Source organism: Dendrobates tinctorius, unplaced genomic scaffold, assembly GCF_039654945.1.
Source record: "Dendrobates tinctorius isolate UK_male_01 unplaced genomic scaffold, ASM3965494v1 ptg000011l, whole genome shotgun sequence".
In the NCBI taxonomy this organism is placed as follows: Eukaryota; Metazoa; Chordata; class Amphibia; order Anura; family Dendrobatidae; genus Dendrobates; species Dendrobates tinctorius.
In genome coordinates this window covers 232234-244544 of record NW_027361679.1, presented here as the reverse complement: position 1 = coordinate 244544, position 12311 = coordinate 232234, and the positions used below count along the sequence as shown (strand labels likewise).

The 12311-nt window shown below is 42.0% G+C and overlaps 1 protein-coding gene across 2 annotated transcripts in view; it reads left to right on the top strand.

Moving 5' to 3' along the window:
• NFKB1 (nuclear factor kappa B subunit 1) overlaps nucleotides 1–12311 on the top strand; it is a 215908-nt gene that overhangs the window by 135575 nt on the left and 68022 nt on the right. For both annotated transcript variants that reach the window (XM_073589235.1, XM_073589243.1), the window contains 3 exons: nucleotides 1968–2147; nucleotides 3579–3720; nucleotides 3820–3934. In XM_073589235.1, the coding sequence (XP_073445336.1) occupies nucleotides 1968–2147; nucleotides 3579–3720; nucleotides 3820–3934 (437 nt within the window). The remainder of the gene's footprint in view (nucleotides 1–1967; nucleotides 2148–3578; nucleotides 3721–3819; nucleotides 3935–12311) is intronic.

Sequence of the window (12311 nt, the reverse complement as noted above, 5' to 3'; positions counted from 1 at the left end):
TAGTGGCAAATACGGGGCTGCCAATAAATGGTACATTGCTGGAATCAAGGTTTATGTCCCTACATTATTATGCTGTTTTCAGATGGGGTAGCAACAATCTGGTGATAGATTTCCTTTAACATTTGCTGTAACATGTGCTTATATGTAAATGTGTTGTTTCCTGAGAGTAAATTGATCTGAAAATAGCTGTGGAAGGAGATCTCTGGTGTCCAAGTAGCAAATTGCTGCTTTCCAGTGGTGCCGGGCAATTATAGCGGTTCCCAGTAGACTTCTCTTTCATCGAGTAGAACTTCCTTTCAGGATAAAAGTAGAGGATAATAGTGGGAACTGCATCAGCGAATAAAAATTGGCAGAGTAGAGAGCTTTTTCTGAAATAGAAGTGTACGGAAATGTAGAGACTTTCTGCATCTCCTGTGCAATTCATTTCCTAGGAGAGTCAAGAGAACGGGTCCAAAGTCCTCTTCCTTTTAGTGTGCTATACCTACAAGTATCTTAACTAGGCGTTGTAATCACGGCTATTAAAAGCTACCGCTTGGCCTTCGACAGCAGGATTTGGCCATAAAATGTCTAATATCACTTTGTATCTAAGAAGTTACAGCTGTTTCCCAGCTCAAGATCCAAGTATCAAGACAGCCCTCAAGAATTGCATAATTGTACATATACATACAGTAAACCACTACTGTTTTAGATCTTCCCCTTGGCTATCGGTTTCTTGGGCGTAATTGGTTGTGAAAAAATAATCTCAAAACCTTCCAAGTATATCCAGTTTTCCACATAAGCCACTGATTGACCAGTTTAATTTTTTATCATTCTGTTTTTTTAATATTTTAATGTGAGATGTAATAGTAGTGATTTTTACTTGTTATAGAGGCTGTCCAGCTAGATAAGAAGCGGTTTATGTGTTTTATATGTGTTACAAATTTAAGTTGATTACAATTTTCTAATATCCTTCTGTTATTTTGTGCTGCTGTCATTATCATAGAACCCCCTGCTCAAAGCAGCATTCACCAAATCATCCCAGACAGATGTCTGTCCAGCCTCTGTTTGAAGACTTACATTGAAGCAGAACTCACCACCTCTTGTGGCAGCCTGTTCTGCTCATTCATGACCCTCACTGCTAAAAGTTTTTTACAATATCTAATCTGTGTCTCCTCCCATTCGGTTTCATTCCAATGCTGCTCGTGTTTCCATGTGCAAATGAGAATAAAGTTGATCCCTCTACACTGTAACAGCCCTTCAGATATTTGTAGACAGCTATTAAGTCTTCTCGCACTTTTGTTTTTTGTAAGCTAAACATTTCCAAATCTTCTAACTGTTCCTCATAGGACATTGTTTGCAGGCCGGTCCCCATTCTGTTCCTAGGTCACCATTCTGGACCGGGAAGCTGCAGTACTGCATGTGATACAGGATCAAGATTCCTCCCTCTTGCTCTGTCAGTGACACATATGAAGGGGGCTGGCTGTCAGGCTTAGTTTATTAGATAAGACAGTGCCCTCCTCTATCTCTACATCAGTAACTGAGATGGAGGTTGGCTTAGATAGTGAACTAAGCCTGACAACCAGTCCCCGTCATATGTATGAGCCGACAGAGGGAGGTTGCTTTTATGAAAATTGAGCTGCCAGGAACAGCGCCAGCACCAGGATATCAGTGCAGCTTCATAATAGAAGAATATTAGAAAATTGTATCAATTTCAGCTTTAAACCCATTGCAAGCATTTGTATGTAACTGGATAAACCCTTTAAGTGTCTAGAAGTGATGTGAGACTGGTAAATTGTAGGTTATGTGAAAGAATTTTGCTTCAGATTGAAATGTTCCGAGTTAATAACTCTTCTGCTGCGAGCAGTTGAGACTATAACATTGAATACAGAAGTCATTCATGCATGATGTCACTTTTAAGCGTTGCTAGATACTAATCATAAGGAAGTGTTAGGTATTATCTAACATGCAAATGATTTGTGTGCACCTAGCCTCACAGCCCCAGTGTGGAGGCGACCAGGAAGAAGGCGAGTCTGTGCTCTCCCAGCCAAAAGAGAGCGAAACTGGCAGCGAGCGCCTGGAGGCAGCACCGACACAAAGTGACTCACAAGCAGATCCTGCAAGAGAGGAAGTAGAGGCCTCTAAAGTACCTGGTACATGCAAACAAAGAGGTACACATGGCTTTTATCCATTACACTGATTTACTGTTAACTCTTTGTATCCAGGGTGCATGCGTCATATGAGTGACTGCACTGTATGAAGCATCCAATGTAGAGGAGTATGCCATCCCACCAGTGAATGCCATTCTTATAGGTCTCAGGGCTGCAATGTTTCCTCCTGATAATTTGCGTTGCGTCTTATGGGCCGAAAAATACAGTATAAGTGAAGAAGGAGCAGAAATACTATAGTACGGGTTCGTGTCCTCCTGAGCAGATGTCTGGTTCTTTTTCTTCTTTTTTCTTTCAGATTTTCTTTTTTTCCCCATGTTAAAATCATAAATTTGACTTTATTATTGGAAATGCAAATTTAATCAAAAAAAACTTTTAAAATACACATACTTTTGGAATATATCCTAGGTGAACTGTTAACCATGTGGTGTCATTGAACTTTGACACTGCATCATCTGACGTGTTGGCGCTCATTTTTTTGAAATCCAGTGTCCTTTCAAAACTATTTATGTCTGTGATACCTGTATGTACTCTGTGGTATTTCCTGATGAAGGGGGCATGTGACCCCTGAAACGCGTAAAATAAAACCACTGCAATCATACAGCACTCTCCTGGAATTTGTCTAAAGCGGCAGCGCGGAATATAACTACGAACTCCCTTTGGATTTATCATTCTTATAGAGTAAAATAGTTTGGAAATTGCATCAAATGACATATGCTACAATTATTTTTTTTCTGCCATCAGTCACCTTAGCGCTTACTGACTTCTCAAGTCATCTGAGCTTTGCAGGCAGACTATCATGGCAATTCAAAGAGGCGACCCAAGCCCGTCCTCAGGTATATTGCCTTGGAAAGCCCCCTAAAGCGTACAGCTTGCACACATGACAGTTCTGAGTGCCACCCATAAATACCACGGCTGGGTCACAGCCACATGGAGTCCACTGTGCAATTTACAATATAACCTGGACGTTTTCCTCCGAGGGGGTGGTTCTCTTGCTTTTTTATTGAAATTTTCTTTATTAGTATTTTTTTTAACTTGTTAATGTAGAATTGCATTTTCTGGCTCACAATGCCTATGTATGGGGCAATGTCGTTGCTGTTAAAGATTGTATGGATGTATTTTTATAAATAGCGGTATTTGATGTTAGTGCACTTACTCTGGTAGTGTCCTGTGTTAGGGTTAAATATGTTACTTGGATTACTTTAAAGGGGTTTTCCAGCCTCGCTCACTTTTGTATCAGTGTGGTGAGGAGGGGGCATGTGAGCAGTGCCGATGCCATCACATAGCCACCTACCTGCCAAGACTTTTCATTGGGGAAGGAGGGACACTTGCATGACCCCTGACCATCTGGCTCGGGCAGGGATGTGCAGACCAGCGATTTACCTCTGTAGAGGGGACACAGAGGGTGACACTCGCACTGTTCTTTTTCCTCAGGTTGTCAGTTTTTGGAAAAGGCTGTACAACTCGCAAAGCGCCATGCTGCTTCCTTGTTTGACTATGCAGTAACAGGAGATGTGAGAAATCTGCTGTCAGTACAGCGCCATCTAGCGTCAGTTCAAGATGAGAACGGAGACAAGTAAGAGAATGACAGCAACACAGCTTCTTCTAGAAATACCTCTTTGTATTGAAGGCTTTGGCTTTAAAGTGAATTATGTTTTTTCCTTTTTATCCCCAGTATTCTTCATCTGTCTATTATTCATCTTCAGTCTGCAATGGTAAAGATGTTCCTAGAAATAACTTCAGGAATTATATGTGAGGATATTACCAATGTGCGAAATGATCTGTACCAGGTATGTTATTAGTACAGTGCTGCTCTGAAGCTAGCTGTAATGCTGAATTCAGTCAGCTCCGGTGTCACTGAGCGGCAGAAGCATAGCTACCTATGCTCACAGCATCAGAGAGCAGGTTGGACCAGGAGCGTGTTGATGCCTCTGGTCCAAGCTATCAGTCAAGCAGGAGTGCACTGATCCCCAGAAAGCTGGAAGTAGGGAGATTGGGATTGGGACATGGTGCATGCCTTAAAGCCCCTTTCACATTGTGTTCTTGCCCACATTCAGTGGTCCCATCGGGGCCATTGACTATAGTGGTGCTGACCGAGTCAACATGTGCACTGTCATACATCATTTGTGGCATATGTGCCTACTTGAGGCAGACACTCAGACTGCGTTATGTACGTCAGAGCACACGTTGACTTGACTCAGTCAGCACCATTCTATTCAACAAGCAACATGGATTTCACAACAAAATAGCCCAAAAAATCCAGTATTCTCCAACCTCACTGTATTAAAGAGTTATATTATACACATACACAAAAATGTTCAAAAACACACTTGATTCCATTCCACATTGATGGATTCAATTCATTGCTGTTAAAAAACAGACTCAGGCCTATATGGGCACAATTGACAGTGTTCATGTACCCATATACTTCAGTAAAAGAACAAAAACTGTCACAGATTTTCAAATTAACCCCTTCACCCCCATGGGTGGTTTGCACATTCATGACCGGGCCAATTTTTACAATTCTGACTACTGTCCCTTTATGAGGTCATAACTCTGGAACGCTTCTATGGATCCCGGTGATTCGGACATTGTTTTCTCGTGACATATTGTACTTCATGATAGTGGTAAAATTTCATTCAAATAACTTGTGTTTATCTGTGAAAAAAATGGAAATTTGGCGAAAATTTTGAAAATTTCGCAATTTTCCAACTTTGAATTTTTATGCCCTTAAATCACAGAGATACGGCACACAAAAAACTTGATAAGTAACATTTCCCACATGTTTACTTTACATCAGCACAATTTTGGAACCAAAATTTTTTTTGTTAGGAAGTTATAAGGGTTAAAAATTGACCAGCGATTTCTCATTTTTGCAACACCATTTTATTTTTACGGACCACATTACATTTGAAGCCACTTTGAGGGGTCTATATGATAGAAAATACCCAAAAGTGACACCATTCTAAAAACTGCACCCCTTAAGGTGCTCAAAACCACATTCAAGAAGTTTATTAACCCTTTAGGTGCGTCACAGGAGCTTTTGGAATATTTAAAAAAAAAATTAATATCTAACTTTTTTTCACAAAAAAAATACTTCAGGTTCAATTTTTTTTATTTTACCAAGGGTAACAGGACAAATTGGACTGCAAAAGTTATTGTGCAATTTGTCCTGAGTACGCTGATACCTGATATGTTGGGGGAACCACTGTTTCGGCGCATGGCAGAGCTCAGAAGGGAAGGAGCGCCGTTTGACTTTGTCAATGCAAAATTGGCTGGAATTCAGATCGGACGCCATGTCACGTTTGGAGAGCCCCTGATGTACCTAAACAGTGGAAACCCTCCACAAGTGACCCCATTTTGGAAACTAGACCCCCCAAGGAACTTATCTAGATATGTGGTGAGAACTTGGAACCCACAAAGGCTTCACATAAGTTTATAACGTACAGCGGTACAATTAAAAAATCATATTTTTTCCACAAAAATGATCTTTTCACCCCCAATTTTTATTTTCCCAAGGGTAACAGGACCCTAAAAGTTATTGTGCCATTTGTCCTGAGTACGCTGATACCCCACATGTGGGGGTAAACCACTATTTGGGCGCATGGCAGAGCTCGGAAGGGAAGCAGCGCCATTTGACGTTTTTGGCTGGAATTGAGATCTGACACCATGTCGCGTTTGGAAAGCCCCTGATGTACCAAAACAGTGAAAACCCCCCACAAATGACACCATTTTGGAAACTAGACACCCGGGCGTGAAAATAAAAAATTCGTATTTTTTCCACAAACATGATCTTTTAGTCACCAATTTTTTTATTTTCCCAAGGGTACCAGGAGAAATTGGACCCCAAAAGTTGTTGTCCAATTTGTCCTGAGTACGCTGATACCCCATATGTGGGAGAAAACTACTGTATGGGCACATGTCGGGGCTCGGAAGGGAAGTAGTGACGTTTTGGAATGCAGACTTTGATGGAATGGTCTGCGGGTGTCATGTGCGTTTGGAGAGCCCCTAATCTACCTAAACTATTGAAACTCCCCACAAGTGACCCCATTTTGGACACTAGACCCCCCACGGAACTTACCTAGATGTGTGGTGAGCACTTTGAACCCCCAAGTGCTTCACAGAAGTTTATAACGCCCGGGCGTGAAAATAAAAAAAATCATTTTTTTCCACAAAAATGATATTTTTGCCCCCAATTTTTTATTTTCCTAACGGTAACAGGAGAAATTGGACCCCAAGAGATGTTTTGCAATTTGTCCTGAGTAGGCTGATACCCTACATGTGGGGTAAAACACTGTTTGGGCGCATGGCAGAGCTTGGAAGGGAAGGAGCCCCATTTGACTTTTTCAACTCAGAATTGGCTGGAATTGAGATCAGACGCCATGTTGCATTTGGAGAGCACCTGATGTGCCCAAACAGTGGAAACCCCCAATTCTAACTCTAACGCCAACACACCCCTAACCCTAATCTCAGCCCTAACCCTAGCCCTTACTAAGCCCTTACTAAGGGGGTGATAAAGGGGGGTTTGATTTACTATTTATGGCGGTATTTATTTTTGGCGGCTGTCGCACGCTAAAAGACGCTTTTTATTGTAAAAATAGTTTTTGCATCACCACATATTGAAAGCTATAATTTTTCCGTATTTTGACTCACTGAGTCATATGAGTCATATGAGGTCTTATTTTTTGCGGGACGAGTTGACGTTTTTATTGGTACCATTTTCGGGCACGTGACATTTTTTGATCGCTTTTTATTCCGATTTTTGGGACGCAGAATGAACAAAAACCAGCGTTTCATGAATATCTTTTGGGGGGGGTGCGTTTACACCGTTCCGCGTGCGGTAAAATTGATAAAGCGGTTTTATTCTTCGGGTCAGTACGGTTACAGCGATACCTCATTTAGGTCGTTTTTTTATGTTTTGTCGGTTTTATGCAATGAAAACTATTTTATATAAAAAATAATTATTTTTGTATCTCTTTATTCTGCAAGCTATAACTTTTTTATTTTTTCGCTGACGATGCTGTATCGCGGCTCGTTTTTTGCGGGACAAGATGACGTTTTCAGCGGTACCATGGCTATTTATATGCGTCTTTTTGATCGCGCGTTATTGCACTTTTTGTTTGGCGGTATGATAATAAATAATTATTTTTTGCTTCGTTTTTTATTTTTTAAGGGGTTCGCTAAAGGGGTTAACTAATGGGATAGTTTTATAGGGCAGGACGTTACGGATGCGGCGATGCCTAATATGTGTACTTTTATTGGTTTTTTTTATTTAAAAAAATGGATTTATTGGGGGAATATTTTTTTTTTTCTAATTTATTTGACGATTTTTTTAAATTATTTTAACACTTTTTTTTTTTTTTTTGTAACTTTATTACATAGTCCCAGGTGGGACATCATGTTTGATCGCGGTGTGCAAGGGGTTAACGTGTCGGGGGCGGTCCGTGACCGCCCCTGACACACAGTGCCGGGTGTCAGCTGTGATAATCAGCTGACACCCGGCCGCGATCAGCGGCGCTAACACCACGTGGGTGCCACTGATCGCGGTAGACGTACTATCCCGTCCATGGGCATAGGGGCCCGGGTCCCATGGACGGGATAGTACGTCTGATGTCAGGAAGGGGTTAAACTGACAGTGTGTGATAAATATATTATTAGTCCTGCAAATATCAGTATAGACAGCAATGATTTAAACAGACTGAGCTTACTTGAAGCTGAACTGACAATGGTCAGGTATATACAGTGGCTTGCGAATGTATTCACCCACTTTGACTTTTTACCCATTTTGTTACATTGCAACTTGTGTCTGAATATTTTTCTAATCAGATTTGTGGGTGATGCATCAGCACTAAATAGTCTATGTTGGTGAAGTGAGAAAAATGTAGGTATTAATTACATTTATGGGATCAAATAACTAAAAATTGGCATGTGCATATGTATTCACCCCTTTTGCGATGAAGCCACTAAAAATTTCTAGTGCAAGCAATTACCTCTATAAATTACATGCTTAGTGAAAGGAAGTCCAACTGTGTGCAAGCTAAGTGTTACATGGTCTGTCAATACATACACACCTTTTCTGGAAGGCCACAGAGGCTGCAACTAACTGAGAGGCACCACTAACCAAACAACACCATGAAGACCAATGAGATCTCCAAAAAAGTCACGGTTGGGTTATAAAAAAAATTTAAAAAATTATCCCAATCTCTGATGAACCACCGAAGCACCATCAAATCTATTGTCATCAAATGGAAAGAACATGGTACCCAAAAAAAATCTACCAAGAGAGGGCCATCCACAAACTCTCACCCCGGGCAAGGAGTGCATTAATTAGAGAGTCAGCACAGAGACCAAAGGTAACCCTGTAGGAGCTACAGAGTTCCCAAGCAGAGAATGGAATATCTGTCCATACAATCACAATGAGACATACACTTCATAGTTGGGGCTTTTATGGAAGAGTAGGCAGAAAAAGCCTTTAGTTACACACAAAAATTGTAAGGCTTGTATTGAGTTTGCCAAAAGATATGTATGAAGATATGTATGAAGGAAGGTGGTGTGGTGAGAGGAGACCAAAATTAAAATTTTTGGCCAACAAGGTAAACGCTATGTCTGGTGCCAAACAAACACAGCTCATCATCCCAAGAACACCATCCCCACAGTGAAACATGGTGGTGGTGGCATCATCATGTTGTGTAAATATTTTTTGGCAGCAGGAACAGGGAAACTGGTCCGAGTTGTGGGGAAGATGAATGGTGTGAAATACAGGGATATTCTTGAGCAAAACCTGTTTCAGTCTATCAGTGATTTGAGACTGGGACGTAGGTTCACATTCCAACAAGACAATGACCCAAAGCATACTACTAAAGCAATACTTAAGTGATTTAAGGGGAGAAGTGTAAATGTTTTGGAGTGGCCTAGTCAAAGCCCAGACTTTAATCAAATTGAGAATCTGTGGCCAGACTGAAGATTGCTGTTCACCTGAGGAAACCATCTAATTTGAAGGGGTTGGAGCAGTTTTCCCTTGAGGAATGGGCAGAAAATCTCAGTGATAAGATGTGGAAAGGTCATGGAGACTTACACAAAGCGGCTTGCAGGTGTATTTGCCACGAAAGTAGGTTTTACAAAGTGCTGACTTTAGGGGGGGATAGTTATACACACTGAAGTTTTCGGTTCGTTTTTCCAATTTGTCGTTTGCTTCACAATAAAAAGAAAACCAAATGTTCACAGTTGTAGTTATGTTCTTTACATGAAATGATGCAGACCCTCAAAAAACAGTGAATTTTCCAGGTTGTGAGGTAGCAAAACACGAATAATGCCAAGGGGGATGAATACTTTCTCAACCCACTTTATGCCCAACCTGTGCGGGGATAACTACATATACATAGAAAAGGACAGATAAAGAACAATCTCACGCATATGTCCTTTATTGCATGTCAGTCATGTATAAACCAGAATATTTTTTAACAGCAGTGCTTGGAGAAGACCCCATTGGTCCCTAGCAGTACTAAACTGGCCCTGCTCATCCCAAAAGCTCGCTCACAATAAGGGCAGTCCACATCTGATTATGTGGTAATTGGCCTAAACTTTCCCAGTGTGTCTCTGACGCATTTCAACCTATCAGGATTATTATTATCATCAGGATCATCAGGGGAGAAAACTGCACCTCATAGGTATACTAGAGCTCTGATACCAGTATCCTAATGATGGATCTGACAAGTAACCCCTTCCCGACCTGTGACACAGCATATGCATCATTAAAGTCATTGCAAATCCGACCCATGACGCATATGCTGTGTCATGACTTTAAAGCCCCCTGCGGGTCGGGTGACCGGGGTCAATGAAAGGTCACCCGACCTGCAGATACAGGCAGCCTTGTACTTCACCACAGGGGGGTGGCTTCGCCCCCACGTGGCTACGATCGCTCTGATTGGCTGTTAAAAGTGAAACAGCCAATCAGAGCGATAGTAATATTTCATCAATGAAAATTGATGAAATATTACAAACCAGCCATGGCCGATGCTGAAATCGCATCGGCCATGGCTGGAGACACGGATCCGACCCCCCCCCACCGAATGACAGCGCCGATCGGCTGCCGCCACCGACTGACGGCACCGATCGGCAGCCGCTGTCATAATCGGCCCCCCTCCCCTTCCCTCCGCTCCCCTCCAGCCTCCGATCACCCCCCTCCCCACTCGGTACCTTCCGAGTGCCGCTGTCGCTCCCGGTGTCCCGCGGTACCGGCGCCACCATCTTGTAAAATGGTGGGCGCATGCGCAGTGCGCCCGCTCAAATCTGCTGGTTGCAGACTCCATTCATTCATTTTGATCACTGTGAAACTCTCACAGTGATCAAAATAAAATAAAAAGTAAATAAATCCCCCCTTTATCACCCCCATAGGTAGGGACAAATAATAAAATAAAGAAAATATTTTTATTTTTTTTCCATTAGGGTTAGGATTAGAATTACGGTTAGGGTTAGAATTAGGGTTAGGGTGGAATTAGGGTTAGGGTTGGAATTAGGATTAGGGTTAAGGTTGGAATTAGGAAGAGCGTTGGAATGAGGGTTAGGGTTGGAATGAGGGTTAAGATTAGGGTTAGGGGTGTGTTGGGGTTAGGGTTGGGATTAGGGTTAGGGGTGTGTTGTGGTTAGGGTTAGGGTTGGAATTAGGGTTAGGGATGTGTTGGGGTTAGGGTTGAAGTTAGAATTGAGGGGTTTCCACTGTTTAGGCACATCAGGGGGGTCTCCAAACGCGACATGGCGCCACCATTGATTCCAGCCATGTGCCCAAACAGTGGTTAAACCCAACATATGGGGTATCGGCGTACTCAGTAAAAATTACACAACAACTTTTGGGGTCTAATTTCTCCTGTTACCCTTGGGAAAATAAAAAATCGGGGGCTAAAAAAATTATTTTTGCGGAGGAAAAAAATTATTTTTTTATTTTCACGTCTCTGCGTTATAAACTTATGTGAAGCACTTGGGGGTTCAAAGCGCTCACCAGACATCTAGATAAGTTCCTTGGAAGGTCTAGTTTCCAAAATGGGGTCACTTGTGGGGGGTTTCCACTGTTTAGGCACATCAGGGGCTCTGCAAACGTAATGACGACCGCAGACCATTCCATCAAAGTCTGCATTTCAAAACATCACTACTTCCATTCCGTGTCCTGACGTGTGCCCAAACAATAGTTCCCCCCACATATGGGGTACCAGCTTACTCATGACAAACTGGACAACAACTTTTGAGGTCCAATTTCTCCTGTTAACCTTGTGAAAATAAAAAATTGTGAGCTAAAAAATCATTTTTTGAGGAAAAAAAATGATTTTTTATTTTCACAGCTTTGCGTTATAAACTCCTGTGAAGCACTTGGGGGTTCAAGTTAGTCACCACACATCTAGATAAGTTCCTTGGAGGGGGATCTAGTTACCAAAATGGGGTCACTTGTGGTGGGTTTCCATAGTTTAGGTATATCAGGGGCTCTGCAAATGTTTCATGATGCCTGCAGACCATTCCATCAAAGTCAGCATTTCAAAATGTCACTACTTCCCTTCCAAGCCCCGACTTGTGCCCGAACAGTGGGTCCCCCCCACATATGGGGTACCAGCGTACTCTGGACAAACTGTACAACAACTTTTGGGGTCCAATTTCTCCTGTTACCCTTGTGAAAATAAAAAATAATTTTTTGAGAAAAAAAAATATTTTTTATTTTCACGGCTCTGCGTTATAAATGCTCACTATGCATCTTGATAAGTTCCTTGGGGGGTCTAGTTTCCAAAATGGGGTCATTTGTGGGAGAGCTCCAAAGTTTAGGCACACAGGGGCTCTCCAAACACGACATGGTGTCCGCTAACGACTGGAGCTAATTTTCATTTCAAAAAGTCAAATGGTGCTCCTTCCCTTCTGAGCCCTGCCGTGCGCCCAAACAGTGGTTCCCACATATGGGGTACCAGAGTACTCAGGACAAACTGGACAACAACTTTTGTGGTCCAATTTCTCCTGTTAGCCAAAACAAAAAATAGCGTGCTAAAAAATCATTTTTGAGGAAAAAAAATGATTTTTTTATATTCACTGCTCTGCGTTATAAACTTTTGTGAAGCACTTGGGGGTTCAAAGTGCTCACTACACATCTAGGTAAGTTCCTTAAGGGGTCTAGTTTCCAAAATGGTGTCACTT